This window comes from Onthophagus taurus, chromosome 2 (genome assembly GCF_036711975.1).
Source record: "Onthophagus taurus isolate NC chromosome 2, IU_Otau_3.0, whole genome shotgun sequence".
Lineage (NCBI taxonomy): Eukaryota > Metazoa > Arthropoda > Insecta > Coleoptera > Scarabaeidae > Onthophagus > Onthophagus taurus.
In genome coordinates this window covers 18,111,948-18,133,313 of record NC_091967.1, presented here as the reverse complement: position 1 = coordinate 18,133,313, position 21,366 = coordinate 18,111,948, and the positions used below count along the sequence as shown (strand labels likewise).

Below are 21,366 nucleotides of genomic sequence, written 5' to 3'. Positions count from 1 at the left end.
CGAGTTTAAGTTTAAATTACGCGAATTGATAGTCCGCGCGCGTATATTGAAAGATTAATAAATAAGTTTTTGCTACAACATACTTTTCCTTAAGGTTATTAAAATATAATTAAAAAAAGAAGGTTTTAAAAAAGTAAATAATATATTATCAATATAGATAGTATGAACAAGATAGGGCAACACTATGTATAAGTAAATTTACATCACACAATCACATAATTTTCTGAAAATCTAGTGACGAAATTATTTCAACAACAAACATGATATAAAGAGACAAAAAAAACTTGGACAAACTACGAAATACACTTTGTATACTTGAGTTAAGAGCACCAATCATACTATTATCACTTCTACGCTTTCATTTTTTGTTTCATTTTTTCCACTTTCGCCTTTAATCCACCCGCTCGTTTTTTCCCTTTTACGTTTTCCGCCAACCTTTCACTTTCTTGTTTACGTAAAGCTTGAATTCTACAAAAGAAATTAGTTAACAAAATTAGTTTAACGAAAATGTGCGATAAAATTGAAACAAACTTTTCTTTTTCCAAATTCATAATTTCTTTTTTCCAGATATCTTTAAAATCTTTACAAAACGGGGCCCATAAATTAAAGAATTCTGATGGCATAACTGTTTCAATGGTCCCCTTTTTCGGCTTAAATCTATAAAACTTCATAGTTTCGATAAACGTTGCTTTACATTCAGCTAAATTTTCACGCTCTGATGATAATCGTTTTTGTGCGTTTTCCATAAAAGCCGCCATTTTTTCTTGAAATGGTTCTAAATGTTCCGGTTTTGAGTATTGTATTACTTTTTTTATACGATTATCACAAGCTTAAACAAAAAAAATTTCAGCAACATCATTCTTATTTATTAAAATAACCTTTTTTACCTTCGAGTTGTTTTTGCAATTGATTCAATTTTAAGTTAAGATCATCGAAATTAATCGAAGATGATCTTTCAACATCACCCGGTTCCGGAATCGGCATCGATAGATTTGGAGCGAAAGGATTTTCGATTTGTTTAACACAAACTCTTACTATAAAATGTAACAAAGTAACTCGGGAATCTTTCGACTTAACATCACGTAATTTTGATAAAATTTCTAATCCGAATCCATCGGCTTGACCACGATCTCGATTTCCACCATTCATGTAATTTCCCAAAGTGAGAATCACCGCGAAAACAGCTTTGAGCGATGAATTCGTCATAAGAAACTTGAAAAAAAATTATAATCATCAATCAAATTTGATACTTACAAAATGAATATATGAAATGTACAAGATATAGCAAAGATGGCGATCAAATGGTCTATTTCGGGTTTCATAACTAGCAAAGACAGTTGGCATCTTAGTTACAAGAAAACTCTGAGAAATACCCAAAGTCCAATAGGACGGATAGACAAATTAAAAGTAACCTATTACTTAGTACTCCACCATTCACAGAAATTAGTATCTGTTTTAGGTGTTAGACACTGCAGATAATAATCAAGTTCAACCCTAATAGGACTTTTTTCATTGAATACAACTTTATTTATCATTAACAACCTCATTGTAACAATCCCAATACGATATATAAAATCTTTTGTTGCAGTTTCGTCTAATTTTCTTCTCTTCGCTTGTAATTCATCATCACATTCATTACTAACAGAACTGTTGCTGTTATCACTTTCAATTATTAATTAAAGTATCCTCTTTTTAATGCAAAAAACCGTTTTGAAAAATCACTTTTAGTTCTTGAGAAATAAATTTTTGAAATGATCGACAATTTTTTGGAATTTTGCAGTTTTCGCCGATTAAGTTTTGAAAATTCGTATAAAATCCATTTCTTGGAATATGAGTATGAAAATATCCCAAACTGTTAATAAAAGTGCCCTCTTTCCGATGAACCAACCCATTTTGAAAAATAACTTTTAGTTTTTGAGAAAACAATATTTGAAGTTTTGATAAAATTTTCGATGTTGCTATTTTCATGGATAACTTTCAAAATTCGGTATAAAATTCATTTCTTGAAGGATCCTTGTAGAAATATCACCAATTATTAATTAAAGTATCCTCTTTTTGATGCAAAAAGCCGTTTTGAAAAATCACTTTTAGTTCTTGAAAAAAAAATTTTTTAAATAATCATCAATTTTTTCAAATTTTACAATTTCCGCCGATTAAGTTTTAAAAATTCGTATAAAATCCATTTTTTGGAATGTGAGTATGAAAATTTACCAAAGTGTTAATAAGAGTGACCTCTTTCCAATGAACCAACACGTTTTGAAAAATAACTTTCAGTTTTTGAGAAAACAATATTTAAAGTTTTGATAACATTTTCGATGTCGCAATTTTCATCGATAATTTTCAAAATTCGCTATAAAATTAATTTCTTGAACGATCCTTGTGGAAATATCGCCAATAATTAATTAAAGTATCCTCTTTTTAATGCAAAAAGCCGTTTTGAAAAATCACTTTTAGTTCTTGAGAAATAAATTTTTGAAATGATCGACCATTTTTTGAAATTTTGCAGTTTTCGCCGATTAAGTTTTGAAAATTCGTATAAAATCCATTTCTTGGAATATGAGTATGAAAATATCCCAAACTGTTAATAAAAGTGCCCTCTTTCCGATGAACCAACCCATTTTGAAAAATAACTTTTAGTTTTTGAGAAAACAATATTTTAAGTTTTGAAAATTTTCGATGTTGCAATTTTCATCGATAACTTTCAAAATTCGTTATAAAATTCATTTCTTCAAGGATCCTTGTGGAAATATCGCCGATTATTAATTAAAGTATCCTCTTTTTAGAGTTACTTCATGAGTTGAATCAGCATCAAAAAAGTTCATTTTGTATCTTGGATCCAAAAAGGTTGACATATCTTATCAGCTTTTTATTAATTTCAGTTTTATTGAAATATCGGAATAATGTGGCAATGTAGGGTATTACTTCAAAAATGCACCAGAAGTTATAACCATAATGGCGGGATAGATATGCCGGATATCCGGCCGAAGGGGATGCCGAATATCCGGTATTCGGCTTTTCGCGAAATCGATTAAACCACGTTTGAGGAAATTAGGGCGGTACTGAAAAGTCTCAGTCCGAGAAAAAATCAGTCTTCTTTTTGATTGGGATTTTACTTTTGTAGAGCATGTTGTATTTAACTTGTAGAGTATCTATAATATCAGATATACATCAGATGTCTTGTAGTTTGCGTTTCACTACGTCTCATAAGCGTGGACTTTATACATAATATCTGAATTAGTAGTGTAATTAGGTGTATTGAATTAGTATGTTAAATAAATAACTATTTCTTAAAATTCGAATTAAAATATTTACCTCCGATGTAAGCTTCATATTAGCTAAAGTATGTTCAATAGTTGATATGGAGTCATCGAATTCCACTTGAAACATAAAACATGATATTCTTTCAGCGAAATTTGATATTTTTGATAAATCAAACAAAAACTGCTCCGGTTTATCCAAAGGGATCGACTGATTCGCTTCTAAATGAGATTTTATCAATTCCAATTCTTCATTAGTACCTCTCTAAAACAAAAACGTGCGTTCATTTTCGAATTTTAAAAATAATAATATAAATTATTAATAAAAAATATCATACAGCTTCGTAAATACGTTGTAATGCTTCCAAATTAATAACTGAAGTGTCTAAATTATAAATAGCATTCTCAATCTCGCTAAATTCGACGTGTAAGCTTTGAGCAAGAATCCCAACGTTTTTTGATCGTTTACTATCTAATAATTTAATGGGTTCTATTTTGGTTTTTGTTTCCACTTTCTTTTCAACAACCTTCTTCGTGCTAATTTGCCGAGAAAATAGATTAATAAATTCGGACATCTCTCCCAGTTCAACTTCATCGATTTGACTCCAAAGTGGTGTACATCCGGTTACCGGATCTACGCTTGGTTCAACTTTCTCTGGTACTAATAATCTCGTCCAGTATAACGGTTTCATTGGAATTGTTGGTAGAATTGGATTTTTCCGCAACACTAAAAAAGACAAAAAAAACAGAAAAGTTAAAAAAAAATGTTTTTGAAGCGAAATCGTGTTAACATTTAAATTGCAAAGATTGTATGTGAAATTATTATAAAAATCTTCTTACCTTGAGTTACAAATGGTGGCGGCGGGGCCACTACAAACAAACAACCATAGACAGTGCATTCAGAAACAATAAATAACATATACTGGTAACAAAAAATTGTGAGCAGAATTAATTAAACGAATAGAAAAATAAAGATATTTAGGTTAGGCCATGAAAAGTTATTTATGTAAAATGCAATAGGTTCTCCCTAACTTGAACAATGTTTTTGTTCATCTCGAAGTTTTTTCGTAATTACATTGGCATGTCAAAAACGTTTTAAACTAACATAAGCATCAAAAAGTTTTAATAACATATCAAAGAAGAAAGATCCCAGAATCACTATCATTGTTTTTGTAATTGTAAGACACAAATTAGGAAGGTCCTACTGCAATAATAGATAACTAAAGAGCGATAGCAACAAAATAATTTTTTGAATGATTGATACTTACATATATCCTTTTTTTATATAAATTAGCTATTCGTGAAGTAAATAATTGGCAATAAATTTGGACAAGCTTACTTTGTAAGTTAAATCTAACATTTGAAAATAATTTTATCAAGGTTTTTTGTTTTTGTGAATATTAAACATTTAACTTAGAGTAATCTAGTATATTATAAACATCTATTTATAGTAGACAGGATGAGATAAGCAAAACGTATAGTCTTTGAATAAAGATGAAAAATTAGTGTACCTTATCTTAGGTTGAACATTTATTAATGAAAAGAAATGATCGTTTTGATGACATGAAGTGATCTCATGCTTCTAACATCAGATCTATTTCTATATCTAACAGTTAAAAAGAACAACACTAAAATTTGTCATGAACTCTAAAATTCTATCTTCCTATTAACTCTATTTCCTATCAACCACAAAGATCATATTGTAATAGTCAACAAAAAAATTTCGAAAAAGGACTCACTTGACTTTTGTGCATCCCAACCTCCAACCGGCGGAGGTGGCAACGGAGCAGGCCCTCCTCCCATAGGGGGTAATGGGGGTGGAAGTGGACCACTTAACCCGGACATTGGTGGTGGTGGCGGTCCACCAGGAATTGGTGGAGGTGGTGGTGGTCCTCCCATTCCAAACATTGGGGGAGGAGGAGGTGGTGGTGGACCTCCCATTCCCAACATTGGAGGAGGAGGAGGTGGTGGTGGTCCACCAATTTCAACCATAGGGAGTGGAGGGGGAGGTGGAATTCCACATTCACCATTTATTCCAAGCAATGGAAGTGGTGGGGGAGGTGGAATTCCACTTTCACTGCTTATTCTAGTCTGGGATGTATTATTAATTTGTAACATAGGAGATGGCGGGGGCGGAATATTATTATTTTCAAGTATTGGTGGAGGTGGTGGAATTGGATATATTTCAAGTGTTGATGGTGGAATGGGTGGGGGAGGAGGAGGTGGCGGGGCTGATTTAGGAGATATTTCTTCATCTTTTTTCAATTTTTCAGAAAATAAGGAAGAACTTTCTTGTTGATTTGCTGTCACGGGTGATAATTGGGAATCTATTCCTTGTATAAAATCTGAAACGGAAAGCGATGGCGGTGTTCCTTTTTCAGGTCGCGGTGAAGAAGTAGTTCTTGGTGGCGATAAACAATCTTGCGGGTTTAACAGTTCAACAATATTTTCAGAAGATTTTGTTATCGATGGAGAAAATAATTGTATTGTCTGTTGAGTGGTGTCTTTAACATTTCTCTTGATCGCATCATCAGTGACATCTACAGCCCTATCTACGCTCGCATTTTCATCATAAAATTCTAAAACATTTTCCTTAATATCTACTTTGCTACTATCACAGTTACTACAAAAAGATTTCTTATTATTTTCTTCATCAACCGGAGAACCAAAATCCTTAAAAGTTTGAGCGGTTAAATTTTGAATTTCGATTAATGTCTTATATTTCTCCACTTCCTGTTTCAGTCTTTTCACTTCATCTTCTAATGCAAGAATTTCAACTTCTTTCGCAGATAATTTCGATTCTGGACGGGTTTCCAGTTCGCTTTGACTGATGTAATCGGGGGATTTTGGTGCGCCATAACTATCTGTATTCGAACCTGGCGTGTGATAAATTGAAGCTGTCGGTGATGTTGGTGGCCATGAAAGGCATGTAAGTTTTCCAGGTGTTTCCGGAACCGATTGTGGAACTTCCGAATGTGTCCAGTAATACATTAAATCCGGCTAAGAAACAAATGAATGTAGTTTATTTTCGATTTTATTGAAAAGCACTATTACACACAAAATTTTTAATGCCAAAAACGTTGCCGAAACTGTTCTATTAAATGTTATAAAGTGGATTGGTTTAAAATAATCTGAATGAATCATATAAACGGTTACAATTAAATTTATCAATAATTTTTTGATTATATCAGATTATGTAGCAATCTATCGTACTTATTCTTGTTATATGTAATAATTAGTCATCGGTTTCATTAATCATAAGAACATGTAGAAAATTATTATTTCAATTAATTGAGACTATACAATTTAAAAAAAATTAAATTTAATAATTCTTTAAATCTAAAATTTAATGTAATTTGTTTAATGCAAATAATGTAAAAGAAATTTAATAAGAAACAACCCCTGAATCTACCTGAAAGACAACCATATAAATGTTACTGCAAGCATCTTTACTGTATCATTATTCTCGGCTCCTTCTATATTATGCGCGAAATTTTAAATGCTATTGCGTGCTATTATGGAAATAGAGCAAGACAGAAGATATATGTGCTAAAGATGACTGATCTTACATAATCTCTTCTTGTAGATTCTTTCTAAAAAACGATTTACTCGTACTCCAGATGGCCATAATTCGGGTTGTTTTGTTTTCTCTAGGTAATTATTTGGCACTGAAATTTTGCATCCGGTTTTTTTGCCGTAATTTTTTCGCATTTTATATTATTAATATTTTTTCCTCGTAAATATTCCTCAATTTCTTTCTCTGTTGTAGTCGGTTGTAAACCACAAACGTCCAAATGAGCATACTGTATAATTCCTTTTAATTGCGTGCATGTAGCTGTACCCCTAATCGTGGCGATAATTGCTATAATGGCGATTGAATGCGCGGTGTGTTTTAAAAACATTAGTAGACAAGACAATTATATAGCATGTAGAGACAAGTGTATGAAAAATTATCATAAACAGTGCGTTAATATAAGTGAAAATATAATAATTCTGCAACATGTTTATAAATCTGAATAATTTTAGTCGTAACTTGTTAAGCTAATAAACCAGAAAGTACAAAATATAGTTTATTAAAATTTTGTTAAATTTCGTTCAATTATAAAAAAGTTCATGATTTTTATGTAATTTAATTACGTTATTATGGTTATGTAACATACCATTTCTGCGGAATGTAAAATTTCAACTAAATATAAAAAACAACTCAGAGTGACTATCTTGAACATTAAAAAAATATGATTAAAGGCTTTGGTAAAGCCAGATAAATAAATCAATTTTCCATTGTTTAAGTGCTAAATTATCTTTAATAATATCTAATACAATGGCACAGAATAACCAGAAAGGACAAAGAGACCTTCCCGCTGAAACTCATTTTTATGGCCGCCATATTGTTGGCGTTTATTTACATCTTTGTCAATCTGTGTTACCACGTGCGTTTGTTGAGATTGTTTTGATAGCGAAAGTTTTTCTTTGAGTTGTAGTTGTGTAGTTAATAGTTATTTAGTGTATTATTCTATTTTTTCTTATATTTTAAAATAGTATTAGTTTATCTTATCTTTTAGCATAGTTTAGTTTTTGTATTTTTTAATAATAGTTTTTTAGTAGTTATTATTTTAATTAGTTTTTATTAATATAAAATGAGTGTGAAAGGTGGCTGTTATTGTATGGTACGTGGTTGTAATACCAGTACTGTTGGCACGAAGATAAGTATGTTTTGCATACCAAAAGATCTAGAAAAGTAAAGAAAATTTAGTAGTAATATTTACAATTTAAATTATATTTATGTAATTGTTTTAGATCAAAGCAGCCTATCCGACTATACTACACAAAAGAGGAGTGGGTAGTCAATTTTTACAAAATTTAAAAACAATAGAGCACCATTTTGATTGTTCAAATTTTCCTACAAAGTTTTTATTAAGCTTGTTTATTAGATTAAGATTATTTTATACCTTAAAGTATCACAATCGGAATATGAAAAAAACACCTGTAAATGGACCAAGTGCAAAATTTAAAATTGTTAATAATTTATAAAATAAATATTTTTAAATGATCTACATATTTTTTTTAATTAACGATATACTGTATTAAATGAATTTTACATATTGTATTAAATTTTCATAAAAATAACCGTAATTATAACTTCAATACAAATTTAGTAAAATTAAATTTCAAAATCATTTTAGTGGACACTCTCCTAAAACAGAGTACTTTACTTTTCAAATTGGCGCCTAAACGCCAACAATATGGCCGAAGGTCAAATAAAATAGCTGGTGAAACTTCAAAGGCACCGCCGGTTTTGTCCTTTCTGGTTATTCTGTGACAATGGTAAGCAAGAAGAATCCAAATATTAAAAAATAGCTTTAAATTAAGCTTATTTTCTTTTTATTTAATGTAATACGTCGAAAGTATTGATCTGTTTGAATAACGCTACCCATACATTGCATATAATTTACCATAATATTAGGTTCCACGCTACTTTGTAACATTATTTTTATGGGAATCGCTCTTGTGTTATATCTTGTAATCAAACAAGTCACAGTCCTTTAATAATTCTATGCTAAATGCAGTGTCCTTTTCGATAAGCATCTGCCGTTTTATAAAATTAGAATTCAAAATTAAACATTTTTTAAGACAAACGGTTGTCCCATAAACCCAAATTGAATTTGAAGTCTTCAGCCAAATATATGAGGATGACCTCGGTAATTAACAGAGGCCCCAACGTCGGTGTAAAAAAACAGCTTAAAAACAACATTTTCTGGTATCCAGCCTAATTGATGGTTTTACCTTAGATATATTACTTCGTTCAATGAAAAACGTACCACATTGCTATGTCATGTCCAGAAATTTGGTTACAACGAAGATAAATGTTCGTAAAAAAAAAAATGAAGGTAGAAGTATCAAGGAACTGAACTTCAACCGAACAGTTACCAAGTCGGTTCACCGCGAATCGTCAAAGCGTTCCAGTAAGGCGATACGCAGCTCTATTTGAAGCGATTAAGAGGCCTACCTAGCTGGCGAAAAATTCGAAACCAGATTCCCTCGTGAACACGCTTAATGCGGCAACACCGCTCCATGTGTACTCGATCGGGCTGGCGCGCCAGGCCGATGGCGACTAGGACTGTCCGATTGTCGGGTAATTCCCCGACAATCAGCGATGTTGATTTTATTCTTAGTTGAATGCATTTGAATACGAGTCGGGGCCGCTTTTTGGAACATAGCTGTTATTGCTAGTATTTCATTATTATCAATTGTTAGTTAAAATTATATATTTTCACGAAAAGGGATGTTGGTGGATGCCGATCTTATCAGATTCCTCATTATAAAATTGCACAGTATACCAAATTTTATCTGTATATGACAAATCATTGAAATTATTACAGATAATCTATACCTTAGCCATTTATTGATTTATACAGGGTGATTTATCAGCTCACCATCAAACTTTGACATATGATAGCTAATCCAATTACAAAAAAAAATGTTAATGAACATATGTCCTATTTTAATTAATTACGAAATTATAACATTTTAAAGTTTTCATTTTTATATCATAATTAACTGCTACATTATTTTTAAAACACATAAATATTACAAATATTGTTCAAAATAGACTCCTTCTGAAGAAGGAATACATGCTTCACAATGACGAATTAAAGAGTTCTTCAGCCGAATTAAAATGTCTGGTTGATTTCTTGTTCCAGTAGCAGCCATTTGTATTCTGTTTAATGACTGTTTTCGTGTGTTAATTTCCACTTGATGCACAATTTGTATCATATGACCCAATAAGTAGAAATCCAATGGATTAAGGTCGGGGGATCTAGGTGGCCAAGCAAATGGACCATCACCAATCCACTTGTTTGGAAAATATTGATTTAACCACTCGACAACTATTCTTCCGCGATGAGGGGGCATCATCGTGCTGGTACCACATATTTTGAATTACATACATTAAGAGGTATATCTTCAAGTAAATCAAAAAGTGTGTTGTTCAAAAAAATCTGTAGTTTACAGCGTTCAAACGTCCATCAAGTACATGCAAACCTAGTAAATTGTTGTTAAATAATCAACCCCAAACGTTGATGCTGAAACGTTGTTGAAATTTCCTTGGTCTAATCGCATGCAGATTTTGTAATGCCCAGATATGTTCATTATGGTAATTATTTATACCATCTCGTGTAAAACATGATTCATCTGTCCAGCGATCATTTGAAATGAAGTCATTATTTTGGGCATGTTACTACAATAACCATTCACAAAATGCTAACCGTTGCTGATTATCTCCTGGCTGTAGAGCTTGAACGTTCTGTTTACGATACGAATGAAGGACTTGTCGATTCAATACGCGCCATGCAAAATGTTGACTTACATGTATGTTGTGTGCTATTCTTCGAGTGCTGATGGAAGGATTATCAATGACAGCATTAATTACAGCTTCTTCGTCCGCTACATTAACTACATGCGGTCGAATAGGATTACCTGTTTCTCAAAGTCTTCTGAAAGAATCGCTAAAAACTGAATAATATGGCAAATGACGCTGTGGAAATCTTTCTTGATATTCTGATACTGATTGTCGACCGTTTCAATTGCAAAAAAAAATACACGAAAATTATATCAGCATACTCTTCATTGCTATAAGCGTACATTTTGAGTTTCTTCTTGTATGTAATAATTAAACCTTACAGCAAACTGATATATTACAATGACAACTTTGTTTTTGTTGAATGTTTGATTTTACTGACTATTAATAAATTCGCTGCAGAAAACTTTAAAGTGTTATAATTTCGTAAATAATTGAAATAGGATATATATTCATTAACAATTTTTTTTTGGTAATTGGATTAGCTATCATATGTCAAAGTTTGATGGTGAGCTAATAAATCAACCTGTATTTAAAGATTAAAAATGTTTAGACTAGCTGTCATAATTTTTGCTCTAGCAGTATATGTGGTTGAAATTATGCCACCACTTACAGAAACACCATATATTTTATATAGGGTGCCCATTATTTATGGAATATAGTATATATCTCGGTAAATGTTGACTTTATAAAAAAACATTTTATACAAAAGTTGTTTAATATTTTATTTGCCATAATAAGACAGCATTCAATTGTTTATATTTCAGAAAACAAATGAGCAATGAATAACACTTGAATTTTTTTAAATGGCAATGTACCCTTTCGTTAGGCTCATTTGATAGAGATTGTTTTTCTCTTTACGATGATGTAAAATTTTAGTACCCTTATATCAGAAAATATTTGAAAAAATTTAAAAATTGTTATTAAGAAAATTTTTAGTTTTTTATGAGTGAATATATTTTTTTATTATTTATATTGTATTATTTATTTTAAAATATACCTTTGGTGCTTCTTTATATTTTTATTTTGTATTTATTTTAATAATTAATCTAATAGTAGATGATCAGATAATTGTGGAAATATTCTCATTATTAAAAATGTATTGCCACATTTAGACATTGTTTTGCATTCTACGTAAATTAAATGTTTAAATTTAAATTAATGATATACAAATTTTTTGATCTATCCGAAAATATTAATCGCTTCAGGTTTGTTTTTCTTGGGAGACACTACGCCGACGTCTCGGTTACTGAGAATCCTGAGAATACCGAGCTCCACTATGTCTCGGGCAATGTTTGGGACAGAGCAATATTTGCGATGTTGCCGTATTTATACTCCACAAGCAATCAAAACGGACTACACGTTTTAAACCCATTTTATTTAAATTTGCTGCATTTAATAAAAAAATTGAACTCTTTAAATATGATTTACTTTACATTCCACTACCTCGTGATGCATTCCGTTTTTAAAAATTTTTAAAACGTGATTTTAGAAACGTTACGCGACATTTTTTGAAAAAACTAAATGCATCACTAAAAACTATATAAAAAAATAGAAATTTTGATGTAACAAACATACAAAAATTTTAAACGATGGCTGAATAAAATGGTATTCGTTGTTTTTGCTAATAGGTTATCCTCTTAAGACTGCCGCTGAATGAAAGGATAATGTTAAACGGGAGAAGGTGCAGCATAGCTCCAAGCTTACTCACGCTGAAGTTCTCAACTCCGTCATAGAAACATGACCAGTAGCCCTATAACCCGACCCAGCACTGCATACATCATCATACACATGAAATATTATTTCAACGCTTTCAAGAAATGTGCTGGAGAAATTACATCATCTGGCAGAACTTGAAACCTAAATCAAAACTCAATTTTTCTAGATGTCATTACATGTACTGCTTATCACCATATACTTCGTCTCAATAATTTTACATCTATGACTACGATGCTTTAAGTGTTATTGTGGAACACTGATTTAGATAAGAGATGATTGTTAGTTAATTTGTAAAAATTAACTGAAAGTAGGAATGATAATAATACAAATACAACTTAATATTGTAACTATCCATCAATATTATGATGGAACCATAAGTATATACCTTCGGGAGCATTCAAGGTGGATATCCATCAATTTATGCAGTCTAACAGGTATTATTCAATCATTTATTTTGCCCTTAATTGCCAAATAGATTTATTTTAAAACTATTCTGTAAGTTACCTCATAAAAGAATCATTGAATTATCGTTAATTTCTGTTTTAGTTTAATCTAGTATGGACTTTAATTATCGAATATGAAATCTTTAATTATTATTATTACAGATAAATATTTTCGCATATTCCAAATAAATCATTGTTGATGTTGTTTACAACGAAACTCAATTTAAATTGTGTAATTTATTTTCATAAAGGTTTGAAATTTATTTTTAACAAAAAGGAAATAATCATTTTGAAAAATCCTATTTGTTAAAGAAAATAAATATCAAACGTTTTCTTACATTATATATAAAAATGTATTACCTTGAAAATAGTAAACATAGGTGTATCCTTATCTGGAATTTGTTGTAAAACACCTGCTGCTAAAAGATGAGTACAAAACTGTATTGCTATAGTTTTCAAATCTTGTAAACCAGCAAGAATCTTAAGACTTTCTTCTGCCATCAACCAATTTATCAGCATGTGACCTGAAAACGAAGGCAAGCGAATAAACGCACTGACGTTGAAAAAAAATCACCCGCACCGGATACACGCCTCAAAGCATATTTTATGCTATAAACAATGAAATGAGTTTAATTTTTTCTTTTTTGAATATGTGCATGAACTGTGTGTGAATCACTGGTTTGATTAACAAATTAAATGTTTTCGGGAAAGCATTCAATGCTGCAATGTCATCGGTGCGTATGGCTTTATTTTATTTTGATGATTTTATCGTTAAAAGATGACGATGTTTGCCGACGTTGCCGTACGTAATAAGCAAGATTTTTTTATATTTTTATTGCTTTTATTATTTATCATGACGTTATCAGAATATTTACTTATTTAAAAATAAACATAAAACTGTGTTATGCAGAAATAAATTAAATAAATTCGGTCTTCTAACTTAGATTATTTTTTAAAAGGACAGGAAATTAAGTGATATTTATGTCTTTTCCCGTCACAAAAATAGAGCTTCAACCCTCTATTTTCGAAAATAACTCCTCAAACCGATGCTCTAAAATTATATCTTCCCCCAAAAATACATTTTACTTTAAATATAACGCGCGAGGTAATCTTCTTGTTGAATCTCAACTCTACAGAAGTTAGATGTAACGGATATGGAAAGAAATATCTTAAAGTTAATACAACATGTACTTATAAAAAGAGATAAAGAATTATTTCCTTACATAAGATCTTAATTTTATATTTTAAAACTTGGCACTGAAATGCGATTTTTATAGTACGAATCATAAATCACATAGAAGATTGTGATGATGTTGGTTCCATTTCCAAGAAATTTTAGAGAACAAATCAATAAAGTTCCAGTTCATATAAATATATAATAGAAAAGAGGGTAAAATAGCTAAGTTGACACTCTATTTTCATGGGAGTAATAGAATTTACGTTGTTCTCCCCCAAAAATCTAATCAAATGACTCATTTCGATAGAAGGGGCGAATCTTTATGGGTTATAAATTAAGTTAAACACAATTATTTCAGCTGTAACATTCTTACCTTCAAACTTTTGATATAATTTGAAGTCCAGCTTTTCCGGAACGAATTTTGGCCTGGACACTTCAAAAGGACATTTATCTGGTGTAGAAAGTGACAATGAAGCGACTCTCTTCAAAACTAAACTGTCCGCTACAATTTTTGAGTTTTCTCCAGGTTCCGATTTGAACCGTTTGTATTCTACATAACCTATTAAAATGAAATAATAATGTTTGTTGCTTAAAATATTTTTAAATAATTGGTTATGTATATATAATTATAGTAAAACCTCGATATAAAGGATCTCGGGGTATTCCCCGAGTTGTCTATACGTAAATCAAGAACGGTAGTTGTAATTTTAATTGTTATTCTGAGCTAGATTGTTGTATGTTTCTATTGAACTAAAAGTAGAACTAACAGTAGGTCTAGGAACTAGAAACATTCGGGTTTAGCCGTCTTAAGAGACGTATGGCTAAACCCGAATGTTTCTATTTCCTGGTCTACGTTAGATTAGTTATTCAGCGTTAGATTGTTATATATTTCTCATTGAACTAAAACTAGAACTAACATTAAGCATAAACTAGACATATTCGGGTTTAGCCGTGCATCTTCAGATTAGAACTAGAAAGTTTCCGGATTAGCCGTCTTAAGATATGCACAGCAAAGTACAAATTAAAAATTTGTTATATAACGGACACTCCCTTCTCCGTATTAATTCATTATACCTTGGTTTTACTGTACTATATATAAAGAAATGTAATAGAGAAAAACCACATTAAATATGAACAGTTAAAACAAAATTTAACGTGATTTTGTTAAAATTCAAACAATAATAAAGTTAGAATAAAGAGTTGTTTTAAAAACGTAATAAAAATTATATCTTTAGAATATTTTCTCATAAATAAACGTTGATTACTTTATTTTTATAATGGATATTCTATTTTTGTTTCTGTTATTTGTGTCAATGAAGAAATGGTGTCATTGAAAGCCATAAAAATTCATGAGTTTTTTGATAACAATTTAAATTGCATCAATAGTTTTGAAAAAACTAATTAATAAAAATATTAAAATAATTACCAGTTGGGGTTGTTGGTGAAATTGATTGTAATTTTTGACTTTTCTTATCTTCTTTTTCATCGAGGATTTCCTCGTTTTTTGAAAACCCATCCTCCTTAAATTCCCCGCTAACATCCGGTGAAATACCACTTTCCCCGCTCATTTTTTGGTCAAAATCGGACATCATCATAACTTTTGTAACAATTTCCACATTGTCGGAGACGAAGGATTCGTTTGGATCCGACTCCAAACTAATCTGACTGGTTTTAGAAACCCCCAATTTACTCATTTTATCCGTCAAAACCTGTTCTCTACGTAATTTATGATCATTCAATTTAAAACTGTTCAGGGCTAAATTGTGCAGAAAACTGTCATGAATATTATCTGGTACTTCAACTTCTGATAATCCGCTTTCTTCGCTATAATAACATTGGTTAATTTCAGTTGAAAATCCTACAGGTGTTTCCGAATTTGATTCTTCACTGGTCGTCAGAATTTCTTGCATTTTCAAGTTTTTTTGATCTTCTCCCGGTTGGGATGCATCAATAATTTTTAAATCTTCAATATTATTTTTTTCCTTTTCTTCTTTACTGTTACCATAATGATCAATCGTTGGATACGTTTGATCATTAGGAACGATTGAAGTGAATTGAGTTTCCTCAGATTTTCCTCGTTTACCTCTGATTATCTTCAAACCTTTTCCTTTAACGCCCTTCGTCAATTTTCCTTCACTCTGAGTGTTACCCATTTCGTAAGATTTTTAATTTTTGACAATATTTTCAAAAATCTTGATCATCATTTCAAAAAAAATAAAAATATTTTCTCACTATTCGCAATATTTTCTCTCACTAATTCACAAATGTAACACTTGGTACTTGTAGTGTGGAGGCGAAGAGACGAACCATGAGTCCTGCCGTCATTTTACCGTCTAAATATCTCATGCAGGACCGATGCAGTGAATGTTTATTGTGCGTCTGCGCCTTCAACCTCTTTGGATCGATGGAAATTGGGGATGGAGAAGGAGGTTCAAATAAAATAAAGCGAGAAATTGTTGTCTCTTTAAATCACGTTTATGGTTTAAGTTAAAGTTAAAAATTTTTTTTTTAATTTTTTGATAACTAAAACGGAAATATGGAAATTAGTCATTACAAAAAATAGCAATGAGTAAAGTTGTTTTTTCCATTTTCGAAATAATCATTTATGGTTGACCTCGAATCATAATCGGTTATCTAAATATTTTCAAAAGTAGATTTATTTTTGGATATTATGCATTAATTTTGATAATTTCTTCCGGATAGTGTGAAGATGAGTGTTTGCTAAAAATGAAAATGATAACAAAATTAGTTAAAAAATAGAATTTTTTCAAAATAAAATAATTATGTAAAATAAGCATATTTCTTATAATATAAATATCATTACCGTTTGTAAACTAAATTAGATAGTAATTATTTGTCATTAATATTATAGACATATTCTAATTTTCGTAAACATAATTTGATAAGAATTCTTAAACTAAAGCAGCGTCATCAACGTCTCAATTACAAACTTTTTAATCCATCGTTATTTTAATGATAGCTAAGAATATTTTGTTTCATCTAATCATTTATATTGTAAATGAATATGGGTTATCTTTTATTTAATACCTTCACTACTCTATTTAATAAAATTTATTTACAACAAAAAAGATCTGTAAAAAGAGAATATTTAAAAAATTCGATAATAACTTTGTACATTTGATTTTACAGATTGTAAGAATAGGAATTTAAAAAATTATATCTCAAGAGCGATTTGAGATATCATCATGAAATAAGGAATATTTTAAAGCAAATTTATGAGATATGATGTTCCATAAATAATTTCTTAATTTCCATAAACATCGTTGTTATAATTTGTTAAATCCATCTCTCTACATTTTAATATTACAGATTTTAAGACTAAGAATTTAAAGAATCATATCTCAAAAACGAATTGAGATATTAGGATGAAATAAGAAACATTTTGCAGCAAATTTATTAAAGATTTAGTATGCCATAAATAATTTGTTGTTTTCCATAAACACCATTATTATATTTTTTTAAACTCAACTATGTCCATTTGATTGTCATATATTTTAAGAAGACAAATTTAAAAAATCATATTTCAAGAACGATTTAATTTAATAGAGAATTTAGCATAAATAATTTCTTATTTTTCACAAGCATCGTTGTTATAAATTTTTAAACCGAACTTTATCCATTTGATTGTTAGAGATTTTACGAGCAACAATTAAAAAAAATCGTATCTTAAGAACGAATTGAAATATCATGATAAAATAAGGATGATGAAATGAAAGAAGGTTGTAATAGCTGAGTCCATGTATATTTGTTTTTCATATTAATGACCTTAGGTCTCCTTTGCTGAGACATAAAACCTCTTTGGTTTTCTTTTGCGACATTACGAGTTATTATACTCTTGTACTTCTTGGACGCTTGTCTGCAAGGCTACCTTCCATCTGTTAATCACCTGTTTTAAGTGGCTTTTTTGTAGTTCACAGCTTGGTTGAGGTACAATAAACGGCGTCTTCACAGCCTCTTTGGCCAGCTTGTCTACCTTTACATTACCCATATAAGGGCAATGTCTTTGTGACCTACAACCCACCATAGGGTAACTTCATTAATGTGAGATGTTTATCGATGCCCCTTTACGCCCCGTCTCAAGGTTTAAAACAATACAGTACCGGTGATGCCCGTACCTACTCCAGATCCAACTGTCTTTGAAGCATCGGCGTACCATGCCAGGGCTCCTCTTTTAAGTTGCGCATCACCCTTCGTCCATTCTTCCCTGCTTCTAAACATGACCTTATATGACTGGTCGAAATTATATTCTATCGGTATAAGACCCGTTTTAATTTGAATCATGTGGTTTAGACCTGGGTAATCCTAAGGATTTTGAGATATTCTCTGAAGTTTCCCTGCATCAGCTTGAGTGAAGACCACGTCTTGTAACAAGGCACTCAAAACTGGCTCCTTTTATATATACAAGTAAAATGGTGTTACACCGTGTAAGGTTTCAAGAGCAGCTGTCGGACAAGATCTCATATCAAATATAAGCCGCTGGATTTGTGCCAGTTGTTGTTGCGCTGCCTTGTGATTTGTTTTGAATTCCAGTTTAATTTACTGTCTAGTATTACCTCTAGGTATTTGATTTCTGTTTTGTGGTTAATAGCTCTACCTTCAATGGAGGGTACTCTCAGTTATAGCTTCCTTCTCTGAGTGGGACGATTTCTACTTTGTTCCTATTGATACTGAGCCCCTATTTCTGCAATAAATACTAGTATGTAGTAGGGCTTTTTGGTTATCTGCATATCCCCGACTCGCGAATTCATTCTCTGTTAGGATGTTCAACAAGTCGTCAACTACTGGACACCATTGGAGAGGTGAAAGTACTTCCCCTTAGGAGCATCTTGTAACTGCCTTAATAGTCAGTACTTGCCTTGCAAGCTAGCTGTGATCTGCCGATTTTTCAGTATGGCTACACACCAATTACTCGTCGACGGATGAATACCTTCTACGTTTAGAGCTTTCTCTATGGATTTGGCGATGTTATCACAAGCACCCTCTATGCCTATGAATGCACATAGGGCTATCTCTTTGGCTGCAATTGTCTCCTCTAAATTGCTCATCAATACATGGAGAGTAGTAATTGTTGATTTTGTTTTCTGTTAATTATGTTGGCTTGGATGAAGTGGTTTGCCAACAAGTACTCCATTCCTAAGGTACCTTTTGTAGGAATTGATCGAGTACCTTTTTCATCCCTTTGAGGAGAAATTAAGTTAGGCTAATAGGCCTGTATGCCTTGGAATCGGCGTTTGAACGCCTTACTCATGGAACAATTTTCTATTTGATTGTGAACAACAAGCTTGTCACTTGCAACAATAACTCTTAGGCGTAGCATTATGATAGAAATACTAGTTTCTTCAGTGTTCCTCATGCGAATACCTTGAAAACAATTTTTTTTTGTAACCCTTCATAGTTGCTACAAAAATTCTTATGCATTATGTTGGTTTAAAGCAGATGCCCTCGCCATATTTATATTCTTCAGGTCACAATTCATAATGATCTTTTTAATGATCCCATCTTTTTGAGTACACATTTCCTGGTATTTCACACTTATAAATCCACATATTGTTCATGATCAGTGGCCCTTGAATTACTACGAATGGCATAAAAACTCAACGGGACTTTTTTTCCTCTACAGGTGTTCCAAATTCGTTGTCTATCTCCGAAACTAAGAGAGATAGAAAAAAGTAGCTAACAAATATAAGTAGTTTGGATATATTTCTTATAGTTATGGAATAAATAACAAGATTCTTCATATTCTTTCTAAACGTGTGCGTTTCCTGAAAATAAACTACAAAACTTGATTACAAAATATTAAACATTTCTTCTAACAGAAAATAGTAAAATTTCAAAAATAATAATGTTAAATAAAATGTTCTAAAATAAGGATTTATTTACAAAAATTCCATACTACTTGGGTTGCCTATATAACATATCATAACATTTCTAAAATAAACTAGGTTAGATTTCGACAAATTTTTAGGTTATATTCAAGATAAAAATTCATTTCATTTTGTATAAAACTCCACGCAATTATCCTTTTAAATTATGATCAATTAAGGATTTTCCTTAAAAAGAAATGAATCGTCGAGTCGTCGTTACTGGTTTAGGAGTCTTATCTCCTGTTGGAAATACAGTAAAAGAAGCATGGTTAAACATCACATCAGGAAAATCCGGAATTTCAAAATTGGAGGGACCTGAATACAGTCACCTACCCTGTCGAATAGCGGGATTAATCAAAGAAAATGGCTCCAGAATAGACTTAACCAAGCATTTTAGTAAATCTGAATTAAAATCAATAAGTCCTGCAACAGCTTTTGCTTTATATGCAGTAAAAGAAGCATTAACAGAGGCTGGGTTGTTAGAATTAACAGAAGAAGAAAAAACAAATATAGGTGTTGCTGTAGGAATGGGAATGGTAGATTTAACAGATATTTGTGATACAAACGCGTCGTTTAATAAAAGTTACAAACAAGTCAGTCCATTTTTTGTGCCAAGAATTTTGGCAAATATGGCGGCAGGTCAAATTAGTATAAAATATGGTTTTAGAGGTCCAAACCATTCAGTTTCAACAGCTTGTGCAACAGGAGCACACGCGATTGGAGATTCGTTTCGATTCATTCGTAATGGTGATGCAGATGTAATGATTTGTGGTGGTACCGAAGCTTGTATATCACCACTTTCAATTGCTGCATTTTGTAGATTAAGAGCTTTAAGCACTTCTTATAATGATCAACCTGAAAAAGCATCAAGACCATTTGATAAAGGTCGTGAAGGATTTGTGATGGGCGAAGGAAGCGCTATATTAGTACTTGAAGAATTAGAGCATGCTTTAAAAAGACAAAAAAATAATAAATTTCCAATTTATGCGGAAATTTTAGGCTATGGGTTATCTGGTGATGCTTCACATTTAACAGCACCAAGAGGTGATGGAACAGGAGCTATGTTTGCAATGGAAAGAGCAATAAGGGATGCAAAAATTAACAAAGAAATGATTGGTTATGTTAATGCACATGCTACTTCAACTCCACTTGGTGATGGAATTGAAGCAAAAGCGATAGAAAATTTGTTTGGGGATGGAAAAAAAGTGAAGGTTTCTTCAACAAAAGGTGCTCATGGACATTTATTAGGAGCTGCTGGAAATTTGGAGGCTTTATTCACAGTTAAAGCAGTACAAGAAGGAATTATTCCCCCAACTATAAATTTAGAGAGCCCAGAAGAATCTCACTTGGATTTTGTGAATGGGAAAAATACAAAATGGGATGGAACGAATCGGAGAATTGCGCTTAAAAATGCTTTCGGATTTGGCGGAACTAATGCTAGTTTATGTATTGGACAATATGTTAGTTAATAAAATATAGTTTAAATACAAAAAATAAATCAATCCATTTTTGAAATTTTTATTTCGGG

At 31.4% G+C, this 21,366-nt stretch overlaps 2 protein-coding genes across 3 annotated transcripts; one reads left to right on the top strand and one right to left on the bottom strand.

Annotated features, from left to right (window-relative positions):
- Nucleotides 1-263: 263 nt before the first annotated feature.
- On the bottom strand, nt 264-16,333 carry LOC111414293 (protein cappuccino-like). Of its 2 annotated transcripts, XM_023045603.2 has the most exons (10): nt 15,380-16,333; nt 14,327-14,512; nt 13,137-13,300; nt 4,997-6,257; nt 4,098-4,127; nt 3,596-3,984; nt 3,313-3,522; nt 888-1,212; nt 532-829; nt 264-468 (listed from the first exon to the last, which is right to left on the bottom strand). In XM_023045603.2, exons 1-10 carry the CDS (start codon nt 16,104-16,106, stop codon nt 351-353), a joined length of 3,708 nt encoding a protein of 1,235 aa, XP_022901371.2. In that variant the 5' UTR covers nt 16,107-16,333; the 3' UTR covers nt 264-350. The 2 variants fall into 2 exon arrangements, with proteins under 2 accessions (XP_022901371.2, XP_022901379.2); XM_023045611.2 differs by lacking the exon at nt 4,098-4,127.
- Nucleotides 16,334-19,937: 3,604 nt separating this feature from the next.
- Nucleotides 19,938-21,344, top strand: LOC111414263 (3-oxoacyl-[acyl-carrier-protein] synthase, mitochondrial). The gene has a single exon (XM_023045564.2). The coding sequence runs from the start codon at nt 20,036-20,038 to the stop codon at nt 21,305-21,307; it is 1,272 nt and encodes a 423-aa protein (XP_022901332.2). The 5' UTR covers nt 19,938-20,035; the 3' UTR covers nt 21,308-21,344.
- Nucleotides 21,345-21,366: the final 22 nt, after the last annotated feature.

What these genes read in the sequence shown, in the direction of transcription:
- LOC111414293 (XM_023045603.2), bottom strand. Translation starts at nt 16,106, where the DNA reads ATGGGTAACACTCAGAGTGAAGGAAAATTGACGAAGGGCGTTAAAGGA. An exon ending in ATTATATCAAAAGTTTGAAG is followed by an intron (nt 13,301 to 14,326) that starts GTAAGAATGTTA and finishes CTTCGTTTTCAG; the next exon opens with GTCACATGCTGATAAATTGG. An exon ending in GCCACCATTTGTAACTCAAG is followed by an intron (nt 3,985 to 4,097) that starts GTAAGAAGATTT and finishes TGTCTTTTTTAG; the next exon opens with TGTTGCGGAAAAATCCAATT.
- LOC111414263 (XM_023045564.2), top strand. Translation starts at nt 20,036, where the DNA reads ATGAATCGTCGAGTCGTCGTTACTGGTTTAGGAGTCTTATCTCCTGTT.